Source organism: Hydra vulgaris, chromosome 09 (assembly GCF_038396675.1).
Source record: "Hydra vulgaris chromosome 09, alternate assembly HydraT2T_AEP".
Lineage (NCBI taxonomy): Eukaryota > Metazoa > Cnidaria > Hydrozoa > Anthoathecata > Hydridae > Hydra > Hydra vulgaris.
This window is the reverse complement of record NC_088928.1, coordinates 63870170-63889840: the sequence shown is the minus strand read 5'-3', so window position 1 is coordinate 63889840 and position 19671 is coordinate 63870170. Positions and strand designations below refer to the sequence as shown.

General features: G+C 27.6%; 1 protein-coding gene across 1 annotated transcript in view; it reads left to right on the top strand.

Moving 5' to 3' along the window:
- Positions 1-8940: 8940 nt before the first annotated feature.
- LOC100197368 (splicing factor 3B subunit 2) overlaps positions 8941-19671 on the top strand; it is a 47248-nt gene continuing 36517 nt past the window's right edge. Inside the window, exons 1-4 of the mRNA XM_065806315.1 lie at positions 8941-9055; positions 13899-13957; positions 16770-16841; positions 16915-17043. Of these exons, the coding sequence (XP_065662387.1) occupies positions 8995-9055; positions 13899-13957; positions 16770-16841; positions 16915-17043 (321 nt within the window). The 5' untranslated portion in view covers positions 8941-8994. The remainder of the gene's footprint in view (positions 9056-13898; positions 13958-16769; positions 16842-16914; positions 17044-19671) is intronic.

Sequence of the window (19671 nt, the reverse complement as noted above, 5' to 3'; positions counted from 1 at the left end):
AATGACTGATAAGATAATTAAAATTAAAACTTTTGAGATTTTTAATAAAAAAATATTTTTGAATAAAAATAATGATCCTGATATAAAGCTTTAGGAAGATATTGAAACTGAATCTTTTTACTGTAATGTTGAGGAAGTATGTTGTTATATCGACTGAACGCAACCAGCATTTGCGTCATTAACTTTAAACATTAGAAGTCTGAAAAAAAAAATTTGAAAATTTTAAATCTGTTACGAAACATAAACTATGAATTTGAGGTAATATGCTTTAAAGAAACTTGGTATCAAGATATAGATTCCTATAATTCGAATCTTGCGACCACCTAGTGGTAACATAAAATTGCTTGAAAAACATTTCGAACGGTATTTAGAAACTATAAGGAATAAACAACTATACTTTATGGGGTATTTTAATATTAAGCTTTTAGACATAAAAACTGATAATAAAGTGAAACGTTTTATAAATATTCTTTATCAACAAAGTATATTACCATTAATTAACAATCTGACTCGCGTTACTCAAACCAAAGCACAGATGGACAATATCTTTACTAACAATTTTTAAAAATATAACATTCAAAGTGATATCATAAAAATCGATGTAAGTGATCATTTCCCAATCTTTTTTACCTCTAATTCAATATACAATGAAAAATCTGACAAGATATCAAATATATACATAATAGTTTTCCGCGGTCACTTATCGCTAATGAACTGGAATTATCTTAATGCTTCGAAAATTTCTTGGATAAAATTTGGAAATCGTTACTTGTAAATGAATCAATTTTAATGCTTTGAAAATTAACAAGCTGAACAATTTGGGCAACTACCATTAAATTTTAAAACGAAACATATAAACTAACTTTTTTTTTTTGATTCAAACAGTAAATATTATACTGACATTAGAAATAAAAAAATATATGTAAAATGGTAGCTCGTTGCTATGGTAATCAAAAAAGATAGCTAAAAAAACCCAAAAAAACTGGGTTTACGCTGTAATAAAACAAGGAAGAATGAGTAAAGGAGTAATAATGTTGCTTTGCAAAACTGTTCTAAATGTGTAAAACTGTGATATGACTCATATCATATCTCATATTATGAGAGAAGCCAATTTTTTAACAAGTTTTTTGTAATTTTTTAACAAGTTTTTTGTAATTTTTTAACAAGTTTTTTTTAAAATAAAAAAAAAGTAAAAACAAATTTAGTAATAAAAAAAAAAGATAAAATACAAAAAACTCGATAACTCAAAAACTAAAGTTTTATTAGATATTCTACTCCGATCATATCATAAATATTGATAAAATAATTAATCCCTGAAAATTTCATTTTGAAAGTATTTATATTTTTTGAGATTTTTACAACGGCGTGCTTGAAATGCAAAGTCTTGGAAAACTTTATTTTTTGTTTTGAGTTTTTCATTTTATTTTTTATTTTATTTTTTATGAATTTATATAAATTCATAAAAAAGTAACATTTTAAAAATTAAACAAAAAAAAAATATAAATTTTTGAAAAAATATTTTAAAAGATACTTGATAACTAGAAAAAAATTTATTTTAGAAGCAATATAATTTGGCTATGTCTAAATATAATAAGAAATAGAATATTTGGTAGCAAATAGGATATAAATTCTAATCGGTATTTGAAATAGAAGTTCTGAAAAAGCACAAAAAAAGTGCATTCTTCTTGTTGCTATGCGCGTTGCTGTAAACATTTTTTCAAACTTAGGTTGAAAATAACAAATATAAGGATTTTATTATTAGGAAAAAAAACAAATATTAGGATATTATTTAGAAAAATTTTATATTTTTTGCAGATTAGAAATCTGTTTAAAACTTTAAGCTTTATTAGTAAAAATAAAAAAAAAATTTTTGAAAAATTTAGAAATTTAGTAATTGCCCTTTCTTTTTATTATTACCTTTTAACTACAAACGATGCAAATAATGCTTAAAAACATTTTATCTATAAGTTAATTAATGCGTACGAACATTTAAAATGATTTAGTTGTAATATCTAAACAATCGGAAACATGCCTTATATTACAATAATAGTTACAATTCCCTTGAAATCATTACTTGTGGCATTCCCCATGGATTTATTCAAGATCCTTTGCTTTATCTTATCTATATCAACGACATATTTTTATCTTCTCGTATACTGAACTTTTTTTTGTTTTTCTGATAACACGTAAGCTTTTTTTACACCCACTCAAATAATAATACTATTTTTAACACATTAAATCAGGAGCTGGAAGAGTTGAGCAATTTTCCTTGAACATTAAAAAAAGCAAATAAATTCTTTTCACAAAACCAAGCCAGACACATTACTATTAAAACTTCCAGATATTTTAGTTGAAAAAGTTGTAAAGTTTCTAGGAGTAATACTAGATTAGCATATTAGCTAGAAAAATCAAATTATTAAAAGCATCTCAAAGCATTGGAACTATGCATAAAACTAAGTATATTTTAAATAAAGTATGCCTAAAAAGTTTATACTTTTCATTTGTTGATAGTTATATTAGTTACTGCAACATTGCAGTAGCCACATTAACTACTGCAACAAGTTATACAAACTACATTAAATACTGGATCAAAACTAGCTTTAGTCTATAAAAAACAAAAGCAAGCATTCCGTATATTAACGAATGCCAATAGATATGCTAGTACTAAACAAAAAATGCCAATAGATATACTAACGGGTGAACAGTAAAGTTTGAGATTTTTTTTGAAACTCTCTAACTAGGCAGTGGATCAATATTTTTTGATAAAATAAAAAACAGCTCGAAGATTTGAAATCAAATAATTTTTTTTTGAAGTTGCAATAGACTTGTCTCACCGTCTTACAAAATCAAGCTTTCGATACACCCCTCAAAACATATTCTGTACAGCATTTACATCTACTTTCTTCAAACAATACTTGATCCGTTGTTTTAATTCATCAACTGAAGTAGCCTGCCAATTGTTCTGATAACCATTCTCTTCAAAATTGAACAAAAGTTCTCAACTGGACGAAGTTCATGCACTGCAGGAGCATCATCGGCATTTTGTACAAAAGTGATGTTTTTTGAGATCAAGTAGTTTGTCACTGATTTAGCATAGTGGGCCAAAACCAAGTCAAGCCAAAACACAAAATTACCCTCAGGATGATGTTTTTTAATAAAAGGCATCTGTCTTTTAATAATGCACTCTTTCAAATACACATTTTATTTGACAGCAAGGCCCGAAGGAACAAAATAGGGTGTTGAGATGCCTCGAGGTGAAATTTCTTACTATACAAGCATTTTCTTTTCAACTTTGCCTTGGACTTGTATTTCACACCACAAGAAACTGCTTTTGGATTGTTTGACCAATACTCAACGTTTGAGTTCTTATCAGAGTGAGAAAATCTGAAGTATGATTCATCATCAATTATGAAACATCTACACAACCTGCGACAACATGTTTGTAACTTGGACACCTGCTCAGAAGTACGGGCTGGAATGGTCTGTTTTTTTCGGTAAACAATATTTGTGTGTTGCTGAATTGTATACACAACGTGTGATTGGCTGCATTTGAGCTTTCGAGCAATTTGTCGGTCGGAAATGCCAGAACGACCATCAATCATGCTTTTCAACTTGGTAATATTGGTTTTAGTCATTATTTTAGCTTTTCGACCGAAACCAACAACACGAAGTTTTGATTTGCTTTTTTCCCACATTGAAATGTATCTGTAAATGCTTGCTCTTGGGTGATTTTCTTTTAAAAAATGATCCACGACGACTTTTCTACCTTCCTTGAAATGCGAATCACAATACCTGTACACACGATTAATCAAACTTTTACGCTTCATTTTGATGTTGATTACAAAATAGTAAGAATATTTTCATAAAACTTTGCCAGTAGCAGCTACAGAGAGTGGGCTCTGAAATAGAAACAATAAATGAATCAGTGCACAGAATAAAAAATTCAAAAATAAAAACCGTTAAAAAAACTCAAATTTTACTGTCCACCCGTTAGTACTAAACAAATGACAATAGATATGCTAGTACTAAACAAATAATGAGAGAACTGAGAGTTCCTAATATTTTATGAACCAAACATCTATCGTAACATTCATTTTACGTTTAAACTAAAAAATAATTTGATCCCTAAAATATTCCATAATTACTTCCACCTTATTGATCACAAAACATTCTATGCAGAACTACCATATTTCAAAAATTTCTTTGAGACAATCCAAATTCTCAATATCTAGAAGAGGACCACAATTGTGGAACTTATTTCTCACGAATGATTTTAAAACAATATACTCGGTTCAACATTTTAAATGCGTTGTTAAACAACAGCTGCTTGACCTCAAAATTACTGAAACAATCTCTTAATTTTAAAACTTCTTAACAGTGCTCCAATTTTATTAAAAGATTTGTATTAGTTCAAAGAATTTCTATACAGCCCAATTTCGAGCAGGCAAAAAGTTTTAACTTCTGAGTTTTTAACTTTTGTTTAGTTTGTTTTTTATAACGAATTTGAGGAAATTTAACAACCTTTAAATGCTTCTTGACATTTCTAAATTTAAAAACAGATTTTGAATTAAAGAATGTCCAACATTGAGTGCAAGCATTATCGAGTTTAGTTTTAGTGATGCATTGTTAAAATTATTGACATAAATTAAAAACAATGGCGGACCGAGAATTGGCCATTGAGAATCTCCACTCGTAATTTTTAGTTCTTCGGATTCCATGTTTATGTACAATTGTGACAAAATAATAGTAGTGTGATTAAAATTAATATTTTTATGTTAATTTTATGTATGTAGCGCATTTTTATGTAGGGCATTTTTATGTTAAACAGTATGTTAAAATGAAGCGCATTTTTATGTAAAACAGTTACTATTAAAACAAATGTATCATTGAATAATTAAACAAATAGTCGTAAGATGATTTACCAACAAGGACAAATTTTTTTATTTTTGCTAGTATTTACAATAATTATATAATTAAAAATTAAGTTGGACGGTAGTATTTACAATAATTATATAATTAAAAATTAAGTTGGACGGTAGTATTTGTTGCTTTTATGTTTTATTACGAATAATTAATTTCAAAGATAATTACTGACACTAAATTAGTAATTAAATATTAAAAATAATAATCTTTAATTGCATGTCCCCAATTTTGAACCACACGTTTGCACTGATTCGGCATTGAGTTGATTAGATCTTAACAACGTTGTAAAGAAATATTTTTTTAAGCATTTTTACTAAAGTTTCATGATTCGTGCTGATTTCTTGATTTTTCTTTAGAAACTGCCTTTGACATCAATCCAAACGTTTTAAATGAGATAGAAAAACGGTGACTGTGCAAGCCAGTCCATAACTTCAATTTCCTCCTCCACAAAACTAGTTTTTTACCTTATGACTGGTATGTTTTGGGTCATAGTTTTGCATAAAGATTCATTTTAGCAGCATATCTTCTTCTACATGGGACAAAATAGTGTTTTTAAATATTCCAAATAAAAATGTTGGTCCATAATTCAATCAATATTATAGATGGGATACCCCATAATAAGAAAAAAAAAATTAAATATTTATTTTGCTTCACTATGTCTAACAGCTTTTAAAGTGTATTGTGGTTTGTAGGCAGAGTTAGTTAGTCTTTTTATGTATACCCTGCGTCCACTTGACCTAAATAAAACTATTTTGCTTTTATCAGACCACAAAATGTTTCGCCATTTTTAAGCAGTTCAATTTTCAAAACGTTTTCTTGCAACAATGTGTTGCAACAATATGTTGCAACAATGTTTTGCAACAATGTGTCTTTTTTTAAACGAGAACTTTTCTTAAACTTCTCAAGATTATCTCAGAATAGCAATTCTCAAAATTACTTTTTACGAATTACCACTATTTCATTGTATTGACACTAATAGTAATTTTACCTTTGATAAATGTCAATAAAGTCTAATAATCAAAAAGCTAATGCAAATAAAACGAGAGGAAACGACAGATATGTTTTTTAACAAAAAAGATCTAAATATAAAACTCGTGGGAATCCTACAGTAATTTGAACAATGCTACTAATGTTGTATGAATGCAGAATGCTACCAATCAGTGTTATACATACATACACAACACTTGTACCACAATTATGCAAAAAGTAATTATTTTTTGTTTAAGATTAAACAAAATATTTATTTTGAATAACTATTTTGCTAAACACTACTATTATTTTTTCCACAATCATACTGTAAAACATATTGCTTTAACGTTCTAACTTTTTATTATTTTTGATTATTTAATGACTTGTCAAATGCTTTTGATAATAAATAATCTAACTGTGAAGCTATTCATTTTTAATTTTTTTTTATAATTTGGTTCGTTATTTTTATTAGATACTCGTTTAAATGAATTTTTTAAAAACCTAACTGTTTTATGGGTAAAATAAAGTTGTTTTTAGTGAGATTTTATTCTAAATAAAAATAAAGTTGTTTTTAGTGAGTTTTAGATTCTGTAACAAATTACACGTTCAAATACTTTTGAAAATACACCAAGAACTATAGATTTATACTGCCCCCATAAGAAAGAACTGTAAAATACCTGCAGAATTTTCGTCTTCCACAATTAAAATAATTATTTATAAAATATTTATATATATTTATATATATATATATATATATATATAATAAATTATATACAATAATTTATGATAACTTATAATAATAACGAATTTGAATTATTGTAATATATATAAGCTGTAAAATATCTGCAAAATATTCCTCTTGCACAATTTGAAATATACCTAATGTTCATATGCAGACCATATGAACATTTTAAATTTCTAGGTTGCATTCATAAATAAAAATTGGTTTAATCAGCTAATGAAATACAGCGAGATGGATATTTTGCAAATACTGTGTTCTTTCAAAAGTCTGCAAAAGTTGTTTTTGCTTGAAAAATATATATTGCAAAAAACCTAGTTAATTATAAAAAAAAAAAAAAAAAGGCGATTTCAAAATGTTCAGGAATAAAGACACCATTGTGCAGTGTAACGCGGTTTAAAAGTATATGATATATTTTAAATGAGTTTTGCAAGTTTATAATTTTTTTTTGTGCAAGAAATAGACATTTGTAAAACTTTTGTTTAAATATTTCGAGATTTGTTGCTGAATTTGTTTTACTTCTTCCCATTATATAGCTACATTCCATTATGCCAATTCATTTGTTTTTAGTTATTTTTTACTGTTATAGTATTGTTCGCTTTTTTGAGAGGTTTTTTGTTAATGCATGTATATTTTGTTATATCTCTTTTTGTTATCTTCACCTCTGTTTTTATTTATTTATTATAAGGTTTTGTTTTATTTTTTTGATCATTTTATGAGCATCGTTGGTTTAAGGCCCCTCAAATTAACCTAACACTAGCTTTAACCCTTACCTAAGACCCCTCAAACTGATCTTAAAACCCCTCTAACTGACTTAACCTTAACTCTATTCCTAACCCAAGACCTCTCAAATTGACCACAAGACTTTTCAAGCTTACTTTAAAACCCTCAAACAGACTTCAAGGCTTCTTGAACTTACCTTAAGACCCTTTTAAACTGATCTAAAGACCCTTTTAAACTGATCTACAGACCCCTTAAAAATTATTACAAAAAAAATTACAATAAACTATTTTGTGTTATTCTGACACAAAGTTCAAAATTGTTTTTTTTTAAATAAAAATTACTTTTTGCGATATAGAATGTTCCTTCGACTGTGCAAGTAAAACGCATAGGAACGAGTTTTAATAACAATTGCAAGTTGTTACTTTGTGTTATCTAATAAACTTCTTAAACATGTAAATTATACAGAGTCAAACAAAATACTCAAAGTTAAAAACCCGGAGGATTTCTGTAGCTTCTGGATTTTTTACTTCTGTATATCAGTAGCTCTTGTTATCATTTTTTAAAATGACCCTATTTATGTAATACTTTATTAAATTCATCTGTACTCTCAAAAAAAAATAATTAAGAAAACTGGTATACAACACTGCCCTACTTACGAAATAGACAGTAAGTGAAAAAAAAAAAAGAAAAATGACTTAGGACCGGAATTTACGCATTCGTTTTCTTTCATACCTAAAACATGCTAACAAACTTAATTAATAATTTTAGTACATAGCAAAAAGACTGTATGTGCCTAATTATGATAATTATATTAAAAATTTTAAAAATCAATATAACTTTAGGAAAGCTCTTTTTTGAAGTCAATTGATGATATTAAAAGTTTCTAACATGGTTAGTTATACGTTTTTTGTTTTTATCTTATAAAAACAAAACGGTTAATTAACTTATAGAAATTTTATCTGGTGTAACTAATCAACTATGTTTAGTTATAGGTAAATCTGGTTTTAACTTTAAATCTGATTTTAAATTTGGGAAATGTTTTTTTACAGCCATATTTTGTACCACGCTTTTGAACATTTTTTAAGAGTTGCATGGTATGAACATGTTTTGCTGTGTAATTTTTTAGAAACATGTTTTCACCAAAGGGGTAAATTTTTGCAAAACATTATCTTTTGACATAACAACGATAGATTCGTTGTTATGTCAAAAGATAACGTTTTGCAAAAATAACGGTGAAAGTCTACCCTCCCCCGCATCCTGAATGAATGCATAATCTTTTAGATGCACTTTTTACAATTATTATTTTATGAAAATTGAAAAACAAAGCTTCATATTTCCCGTAAAAGAAAACGACTCTATATTTAGTTTAAATACAGTTTAAAGTAAAAAGATTGCATAAAGTTCACTTTCTATTGAAAGAATAAGCCGAAAAAAGTTGTAGCCACTTTTTTGCAATATAAACTCAAAGGGAAACTTTTAAAGATCTTTCTACTTATAAGATTCTACATTTAAGATCTTTCTGCGTTTGAGATTTTTTACATTTACATTTTTACAAAGAGCTATTATGTATTTCGTAAAGCGGTTCGGACATTATGAAAACCGTCTTTTAAATATGTTTTCTTATTTTCGGAAAACACAAAATGGCTGTATTAAGAAAAGGTCACGCTGTCTACTATCAAAATGAAAACGAAGTAATTGAAAGTAAGCCTTATAATTTAATAATTTCATTTATTTTATTTAAAGTTATGGTAGATAAAATTTTTGTTTAAAGATGTTTTGAAAATTAATGGTTTTATTATGTTTAAATTCTTAAATGGTTTTTATTAAAACAGTTTACTTAATGTTTTTGTTACTGTCGATAGCTGTATTTACACAAAGTTATAAAAAGTAATTTTATTGTAATAATTGTATTGTAATAAATTTTACATGACTTTATTGTAATAAATTATAATATAAATGTAATAATTTTATTGTAATAAATTTTACATAAACATCTAAAGATTTCATCTTTAGATGTTTATGTAAAATAGACATCCGATTTTCCCTAATTACCTGTTCTTAAAGTTTTCTAGTATTAGTAAGGGATTGATGTTATCAAAAATAAAATAGTTTGGTAAACTAATAAATGCAATGCATAATATGTTTGTAGCTTTTTTTAAAACTGTCATTTATTTGATACTTGAATGTTATTTATTGAATCATTTACAATTACAATCTAGCAATACAAATTATAACTTTAACCCTTTCCCGGCACATTATGATCAAGGTGTCAAAAATTTTTTTTAGAAACTCCTTTAAGAGTATGGCTTAATGTTCTAAAAAAATTTTTTAAATTATTTTATACATAGTTGTAACCATTTTATGGTCATATTTTCTTCTTCTTCAGTCCTAAAGATACAGAAATAGAATAGAATATAAAATTAAACCTCAAAGCAACTAAATAAATAGATTAGATGTACCATTAAACCTTAAAGCAACTTAAAGTCAAAATTAACTCACTCAGATTCTTCAGAACTGAGTGAGTTAATTTTGACTTTAAGTTAACAAAACAACATGATCAATACCGAGTTCTGCTTCATTCCCTGATTCATCTGATTCTTCAAGGTCTGATAACTCAAAATCAGAATTTGATTCAAATACATTGTTAACAGCTTCTTGTACAGTAAAATTTTGAATTCTGCATGTTTTTGTAGGAGCTACCAGAAAAAGCATAAAAAAAGAAATCTTGTGATTTTTGTACCTCAACCCGACAATGTTTCATATTTACAACAAATAAATTAGGAGATCTATATAATAATAACTTAGGTTTTTTTAGTTTTTAATGACTTTAATCAGAAACCTCAATCTTCGGACATATTAATTTTATGCATTTAAGCATTAGCTTGGGCTTTTGTATGACAATATATAAGCATTAAAGGGAGTAACTAAAACTTACCAAAAGCAGCAGTTCTGTTATGAGCTGCCATTATATAAAAAAAAACAATATTGTGCTTTCATTGCGTCAAAGTAGCAAATAAAGGTCTAAAATAGATGTTTCAAAATAACTTAAATTGTAGATTAGGTTTATAACCAAGATGTTTATCACCAAATTATTTGTTGCAAATATGCAACAAAGTCAGAAAAAGGGTTAAAAAAAGTTATAACCGTTTTAGTTGTAAATTTTATTATATAGATTTCTTAAGAACATTGTGACAAACTTTGAAAACCAATAAATGACACACTGTAGTTTTTATGAAAATTTGTTGTTTATTTTTGAAAAAAGTCAATAAAACAACATAAAATAATGACGCTTTATTTTCTCACTCTGAGTGAGAAAATAAATAGAGACAAACCCAGACCTGTTTTAGTACCGCTGGAGCGGTATGGGTGCCGAAAAAAAAGCACCCAAAAATTATTTTAATTTTTTAATTTTTATTTTGCTTTTTTATAGAAAAAATAGAAAAAAATTTTTAGTTTTAAATGCAGTAGTATATAAATAATTTTCAGTTTATTTTAGCTACCTTCAGGACAATAAAATGAATTAAAAATTTTTTTTTACGTAACCACATGGCATAACTGTTCTTCAATTACTAACTGGGCGTTTTTATAACAACGGAATGTATTAAAATTTGCTTTTTCAAAAGATAGAACGATTAAAAAAAATCCGCTCAGAGTAAAGTTAGCTTTTGGTTTTTGGCAATTAAGAGTAAACTGTTATAACTGTTGATAGTAAATGAACAAAAGTAAAAAACTTCAGTCTTAATACCTATCACACAAATTTAATATTTGAATGAATGAACTTTTGATCTTTAGGTTGTTATTTTAGTTTAAAGGGTGTTTTTTTTAGAGGTATAGAACCTTAAGTTGGCATTAGTGTTCAAGATAGCGACCGATTTAACAGGTGACAAGTGATTTATTCTCAGTTTGGTTTGGCAATTCATCATGAGTAGACTCACGCCTGAACAACGCTTGCAAATAGTTCAATTTTATTTCGAAAATAATGGTTCTGTGCGGAATACGTATTGCGCTCTACGCCCATTTTATCCTCGACAAAATCATCCATCAGAGCAGTTAATTCGATTAGCCGTGGAACGTTTTCGCACCATGTTTACTCTTATTGATAACTCGCATCCCAAGAGACACCGTACGGTGCGTACAGAAGAAGCTATTGCTACTGTAGAGCGTAGCATTGCGGAAGACCCGAATGAGTCTATCCGCCATCGAGCACATGAATTGGATCTGTGTCTATCCACTGTATGGAAGATTTTGCGGAAGGATCTTGGTATGCGTGCTTACAAAATCCAACTCGTGCAAGAATTGAAGCCAAACGATCATCAAGCAAGGCGTAGCTTCGTCAAATGGGCCCAAAACGAGATTGCCGTTGTTCATGATTTTCATTAGCGAATTTTCTTTAGCGATGAAGCGCACTTCTGGTTGAATGGTTACGTCAACAAACAGAACTACCGCATTTAGAGTGAAGACAATCCTCAAGTGTATGTCAAAACACCGTTACATCCAGAAAAAATGACTGTTTGGTGCGCTTTATGGGCTGGTGGAATCATTGGTCCGTACTTCTTCAAAAATGATGATGGCCAGAACGTTACAGTCAATGGTGATAGGTATAGAGCCATGATTACAAACTTTTTCATTCCTGAATTGAATAACCATGATGTCCAGGAGCTGTGGTTTCAACAAGACGGCGCAACATGTCACACAGCTCGTGCCACAATCGATTTATTGAAAGACATGTTTGGTGACCGCCTAATTTCACGTTTTGGACCTGTGAATTGGCCTCCGAGATCTTGTGATTTAACACCGCTAGACTACTTTCTGTGGGGCTATGTAAAGTCATTGGTCTATGCAGATAAGCCACAAACGCTTGACCATTTGCAAGACAACATTCGCCGTGTTATTGCCGATATACGGCCACAAATGTTGGAAAAAGTCATCGAAAATTGGACGTCCAGATTGGACTACATCCCAGCCAGCCGTGGCGGTCATATGCCAGAAATTATATTTAAAATGTAATGCCACAAGATTATCTTTCTAATAAAAAAAAATTCTTGTCAATCGAATAATCCATCGTTGTTTTATTGCAATTTAAAGTTCTATACCTCTAAAAAAAACACCCTTTACATGACGAAAACGAAAAAAGGAAAAGTTATTTTTTTTCAGAAAGTTTTGTTTATTTTCCATATTCTTTTTGACGTTTAAAGTAATAAATATAGCGATTACAATAACTTATTAAAAGTTTTATTAATATCTATTTAAAATAAACTATAGTAAATGTAATTTATTTATTAAGCGTAATTTTTTAAATTATAATTAATGATTAAAAAAATGTTTTTTTTTAAATATAATATGCTTTTTAATAATAAAAAAAAATAACATTTTTAAAATTATGTTTACCGTAATTATCTCTTTTTTAATTATCTTTAATTTAAAAGGCGCCTTAAAATCACTTAAAAAATTATTAATCTTACGTAAAAGTTAAATGAACAGATTTGCTAATATTTAAATCAAAATTTTAAAATTAAACTAATAGTAAATAGGTTTATTAAATGTTTATATTTTTTATTTAAATAGTTGATTAAATACGTTTATTAAATGCTTACATTTTTAATTGGAATACAAGACGTAAAACTATTTTGTTAATTTTACAAATATAATGTGATTTTATATTATGTAAAGTAAATATTGATTAAAAATTGTTTAAAGTGTTTAAACATTTAATTACTAATTTTTTAAAACATTAATAACTACTAAAATTAAAATAGCTTTCTTATCATATCTAAAGTAGCATCATCCACCGGTAAATTCATGTATTAAAAAAAATGTCTTTAAATCAACTCCTTATCTTAGGATAAAACTAAACAAAATAAACAAAAATGATTAAAATGATGATTGAAAAAATAATGATTAAAAATCATTGTCACGGCACCACTATGGGACACAGAGGAGGAGGAAGGGGGAACTCAAAAACATACCCCCCCCCCCCTCAACATTGCCGGTAAAAAAGCGATACCCCCAAATAAACTCTGGGTTCTTCACTGATAAAGCATCATTATTTCTTTATGAAATTTGTAAATTAAGTAAATAAAAAATAGAAGTAAAAAATTGAATGAATATGTAATTTTTTACTTCTATTTTTTAGAATAATACAAAATAATTAAGCATATACAATGCAAATGCATTTCTAGAACAGGAACAAAGTTTTTAATACCAATAAAATAAATAAAAAAGTTAATAACTACAAAAAAAAAAAAACAAATCATAATAAACTATTTAAATTTGTAAATTAAGTAAATAAAAAATAGAAGTAAAAAATTGAATGAATATGTAATTTTACTTTAATGAAAAAATTTAAGTTGATTTAAAATTATTAATAAATACACAGCCAATTCATCCTTAATGAAAAAATCCTTTAATGAAAAAATTTAAGTTGATTTAAAATTATTAATAAATACACAGCCAATTCATCCTTACATCACAAACTCTAGACATGCTTTGAAAAAAATTCACAGATTTTTACATTTTTTTAGATTTTTATAAAATGACTTTTTAGATGAAGAAGAAAATGAGGAAGATGAAGAATATAATGAAGTAGCTTTACCAAATGATAATGTAAGTATTTGAGGTGTTTTTTTTGACAAGATCTGTTTAAATGTCTTTTTTCAAAATGGTTTTAAATCTATATTTTTGAACTGTCAATCTCTATCAATCTCTAAATCTAATTTGACATTTGATTACATAAAAACATTCAGTACATTATTGATAAATGTTTGTTCGTTTTTTTTTTAATTTATAAAATCTTTTTCAACCCATTTTCATTATTTCATTATAATTAAAAAAGAAGCAAAATACAATAATGTAATACAAGTAATGAATTCACTCCATATTAATGAACGATAAATTTTATAAACACAAATCTTAGAAGTTTCAGCTTGAAATCTTTTATGATTCTTGTGTTCTTGAGCACATTTAAACTATTTCTTAATAATGGTTTGTGGGATCACACTATATTTATTACATAGTTACTTAACAAATTAGATTGTAATAGTTGTATCTAAACATATAATTTTTTTGTAAAATAATCCTAATAAATTCTAAAAAATGTTGTCTTGCTCTTTTTTGTTTTAAATAAATATTCAGTATTCTTTGTTGTTTACTTCTTTGTTTTTTTTAATACTAATTCACTCCCAACAAGGCTGCATGCAACTCTACTAATTTGGGAGTTATTAGAAAATAAAGAATAGTGTTAAAGAGTAAGAAAATGGTTGACAGAAAACTTGAAAATTTGGTTTGCATTTGAAAAAAGGTTGCATGAGTCAGGAAAACATGAAGATGGAATAGAATTTCAGAGTATTAAAGTGCGGGAGAAAAAACTAGTTGAGTAAAAGTTTATAGAGCATTAAGGGACAGATACTGTAAAAGGAAGCAACTTTATTAAGTAAACAGTCAAAGGAAAATGACTTTTTGTTGATTAAACTAGAGATGATAGCTTGTTTGAGCAGTGATCATTATAGTATTTGTAGAAATGAGAAAGAGATGCAACTTGGGAGACAAGGGGAGAATAATTTAAGTTTGACAGATAGAGCAGGTCCAACTATAAAGTATAATAAACTATAAATATAAAACCTTCCCGGAAAGCATGTGCAGTTGCACGCCTTGTTCGTCAACTTTTACAGTAATTTTTTTAGACTAACTGACCATGGCAGTTTGCATCTTTTAATAGCATTTCAATCATTTGTGGCAAAAAGCTAAACTTATTTACTAAGGATAAAAAAAACAATTCTTAAATAAGGAAATAAAATTGTAACAAAATATCAAGTTTAATTAAATAAACTAGAAAACTTGTTAATTAAAAAAAGTAAATTAAAAAAAAAATGTTTTTTTAAAAATTTTTATACACTTTTTTTATTCTTTTTTTTTTAAAGTCTTTTTAAAAAAAAAACATCTTTTATAACGGTTTATCAACAATTGAAAGTTTTGATATGCAATTTATTCACAATTTTTATCAGTCCATATAATTAAGAAACTAATTTGCTATGTACGCTAGAACTATAAGAAATTTGTAATTTTTTCCTTACGTTTTTTACGTTTATTGTGTTAATTCGTTTTTACATCTTTTCGCTTTTAAAAAAGCTTTTGCTATATTTGACATTTTTTCTCAATACTTATATAATAGAAAAATAAGAAAATAAATTGTTATTTATTTGTAAAAAATATTGTTTGATTAATAAATTTTGTTAATGATGGAATAAGTTAAATAAAAGAATAACATAGTTTCTTTATTATATGTATTTACTGCATTTGATGCATGCATGAAATTGTTTCTTTTATATTGCCCAATTTCCAATGTTTAATATGAATTACTAGAGATAATGAACATAACAATTGCTCTGTTTATAGATGAAAAACTTGTTAAAAAAATTTTTTTTTTCACAAATAAATAATGATTATTTTTCTTGCTTTCCTGTCCATTGATAAAAACAACTAAGCAAAAACTAGCAAGGGCATTTGAAAAATAAATTAAAAAACTGTCTGTGTTTCTAGCACAATTTATAAAGTATTTCCTTTACTGACTAAAAAAAGTTGTGAAAAAATTGTATATCAAAAAATATTTCTATTTTTGTTATAGTCTTATCTATTTTATTTCTTGACTTGTATTGGAAAATAACAAATGCTCTAAAAATGAGAAAACAAAAAAAGTAAATATTTTTTTGACAATAGTTTTCTTTTTTTTTATTAATAAATGTTTTAGCTTATTTTATTTAGGTTTTCTATTTCGAATAGTCTTTGGTTCTTTTCTTTGAGTAATGCTGATTTATTCTCTAGTTTCTTATAACTCTATTTTGCCGCCAATTCTTAAAGTGCTTCCTATATAAAAATGTGGTCAAGTTGTCTAAAAAATTACATTTAGCGTGGTCGTAAAAGGCTTGCAACTGCATTTGCTCTCCGGGAAGGCTAAAATAAAATTAATATTTTCCTTGTTAATGTTCTGAATTTTTGTTTCAATGTTTTTGATCATTGTTCTGCTTTCTGGTACTGTTCTAATATTTTTGCTCTGCTGTTTTCTGGAAATGTTTCAATGTTTGGTTATTTTAAATGTTTCAAGTTTACTTGTATTAGTAGATTGTTATTTTATTATTTTACTATTTTGAGATTTAAAATTTTTAAAAAATATGAAATTTTGTTTGGTTATTAATGTCAATCAATTATATTATATTTCAAGCTGATTCAGAAATCAAATGAAACTGATTTTGATTAAAAGCTAACTTTATTCCCATCAATATTATTTGATATAATTACAACAATTTTTTTTATTACAATAGCTTCTTTCATCACTATAAAAGAAAATATTTCATATTAAAGCATTTTTTTTTTTGAATAATATTTTCTTTTAAATGACGCACTTTGATTATTTAAATGTCAGGTTACAAACAAGAAAAAGAAGAAGACTAAGAAAAGAAGAAGAAAACGAGCAAAAGGAGAACAAAGGAATAAAGTAGTGATGTTAAAAAGTTTGTTTTCTTCATATGTTTATTCACACTTTTACATTAATAAGCTTTCTTCATTAGGAAGTTCAATATAATGAAGTAATTCGAAAGGAAGATAAAGTTGAAGTAGAATACATTCAAGAAAAAATTGACTTTCCAAAGTGGGATCCTCAATATGCAGCCTTTAGTAAAATATTTGAAGCTTTCCAGGTATTATAAATTATTTGTATATTATATGTATATATATATATATATATATATATATATATATATATATATATATATATATATATATATATATATATATATATATATATATATATATATATATATATATATATATATATATATATATATATATATATATATTATATAATCATCACAAAGTTCATTATTTGTACACAAAAATTAATAAATTAATCAAAAGTATTAAAAAAAGTTGATTTCCTTTTCGACAAAACAAATGCAACTCAATAAAATGTTGACCAAGCTGTATTTCGCTATCAATATTTTGTAGCGAATCCTTTGTTGTCGATCACAACCTTGCATCTTCGAGGCATAGATTCGATCAGGTGATCAATGAAACTTTGTGGAATCGCTGCCCAGGCCTTTTGGATTTGTTCAAACAGTTGATCCTTATTACGAACACCTTCACGATTAATTCTGGGGTTGATGATCTCCCACAGGTTCTTGATAGGGTTGAGATCCGGAGATTGAGGCGGCCAATCCATCACCGATAGGTGGTTGTCTTGAAACCACTGCTTGACTACTTTTGCAGTGTGTTTCGGATCTTTGTCTTGCTGAAAAACCCACTTTATTGGCATATTCCATTCAGCATGAGGTAGCATAACATCTTTCAGGATATTTTTATACATGAAACAGTCCATTATTCCATCGTTTCAATGTATTGGACCTAGACCGTTAGCAGAAAAATACCCCTAGACCATTACATTGCCTCCACCATGCTTCACGGTCTTATGGCAGTAATGTAAATCGAGGCGTTTTCAGGCCGGTCGACGTACATGGCAAATGCCATCGCTCCCAATAATGTTGAACTTCGATTCATCACTGAACAGGACAGTTCGCCATTTCTGCACATTTCAGTCAATATGAGGTGTAGCAAGCAGGAGTCTTTTCTTCTGGTTTTTTAGTGAAATCAACGGTTTCTTTGCAGGGTGTCGAGAAAACAATCCAGCTTCAACAGCACGTCGTCTGATTGTTCGGTCCGATACAGGCAGCTCTAATTGCTTTTGTATCTCGACTGATGATATCCAGGGATCCTTCTTGACGGATATGACGATCATAGAATCCTCTCTAGAAGTGGTGGAGCGCGGTCTTCTACCTTTGTTATCTGCTGCCAACTTCCCCGTAGAACAATGTTTGGAACATAGTCTTAATACAGTCCATTTTTTCACGCGATATTTATCACAAATACTTTTTTGTGACATTCCACTTACGTAATCGCCATAAATTTTCTTTCTTAGTTCCAATACAAGACTGTCGGGAGCCATTTTTGCCCTTGAAGTCATAAAAATAATAAAAATAAATAATCACGCTTCTCAAGGTTTACCGTATTACATTTACCTTGTGATGATACAATAATGCTTTGTGGAACACAACGTCTTGGTTGGATGTGGACTGTATTGATGTAATGAAACACTTGTTGTATTTCACTTCTTGTATTGATGTTCTTCGATAAAACACTTTGATAAAACTCACTATGATAAACTGTCTTGATAATACTGACTGATTGACTTCCATATACTGACTGAATTACATGTTGATTTACATGTCTTTTATATAGTAAAATGAACCTGCGTGAACCTGTTCTGGAAGATTCCGGATGCTTCTTTTCGATGCTTCTGGAAGCTTCTGGACGCGTCTGAATGCTTCTGAATGTTTCTGGATACTTCTGAATGCTACCGGATGCTTCTAGATGCTTTTCTGGAAACTTCTGGAGGCTTCTGCATGCTTCTGCAAACTTCTGGATTCTTCCTTTAATTATTAAAAAACTTCTGTGACGTTGACACGGACCTGACTTAAGAAAATGAAACAAACCAAAAAAGTTGCACTTGTTTTGTCCGCTGCAAAACGGCACTTCTCATCGAAATTCTGCCTTTGTGCTATCACCTGTCAGCTGATTGCTCATGTCATGGCATGCTATGACTCCAGACTCCTGAACTGTGGTAGTATAGTTCGTTTAGTTTTTAAGACATGTAAAATTAAGACATGTAAAATTATATATATATATATATATATATATATATATATATATATATATATATATATATATATATATATATATATATATATATATATATATATATATATATATATATATATATATATATATATATATATATATATATATATATATATATATATATATATATATATATATATATATATATATATATATATATATTAGGGTGATCCAAAAATGACCAAAAAATTTTATTTTTTACTTTTTGTTATTCCTAAGGTCTAAATGTGTTCATTTATGAAAGAAAACATTGTACCAAATATTTAGAGGTCGCGCTGGGGCGATCTTTATACCCCTCTAAAATTGGAATTTTCAAAAGTTCAGTAAAATATTGACCTTCGTTTTCTGTGCACATTTCGGTTATTTACCGTTCGATTTTAATAAAATAAAAACGAAAATAAAGCTCTTATTACGCATAACAATTTTTGTTAAACAACATTTCCTTTTTAAATGCATATTAAAGCGGCAAAATAAATTGCAAACTAAGCCAAATTTCATTATATTTTATTATATTGGTTTATTATATGGTTTAGTTCAGTTCGAGACTTTATTGAGAGTGTTGTGATTCCTGAAAT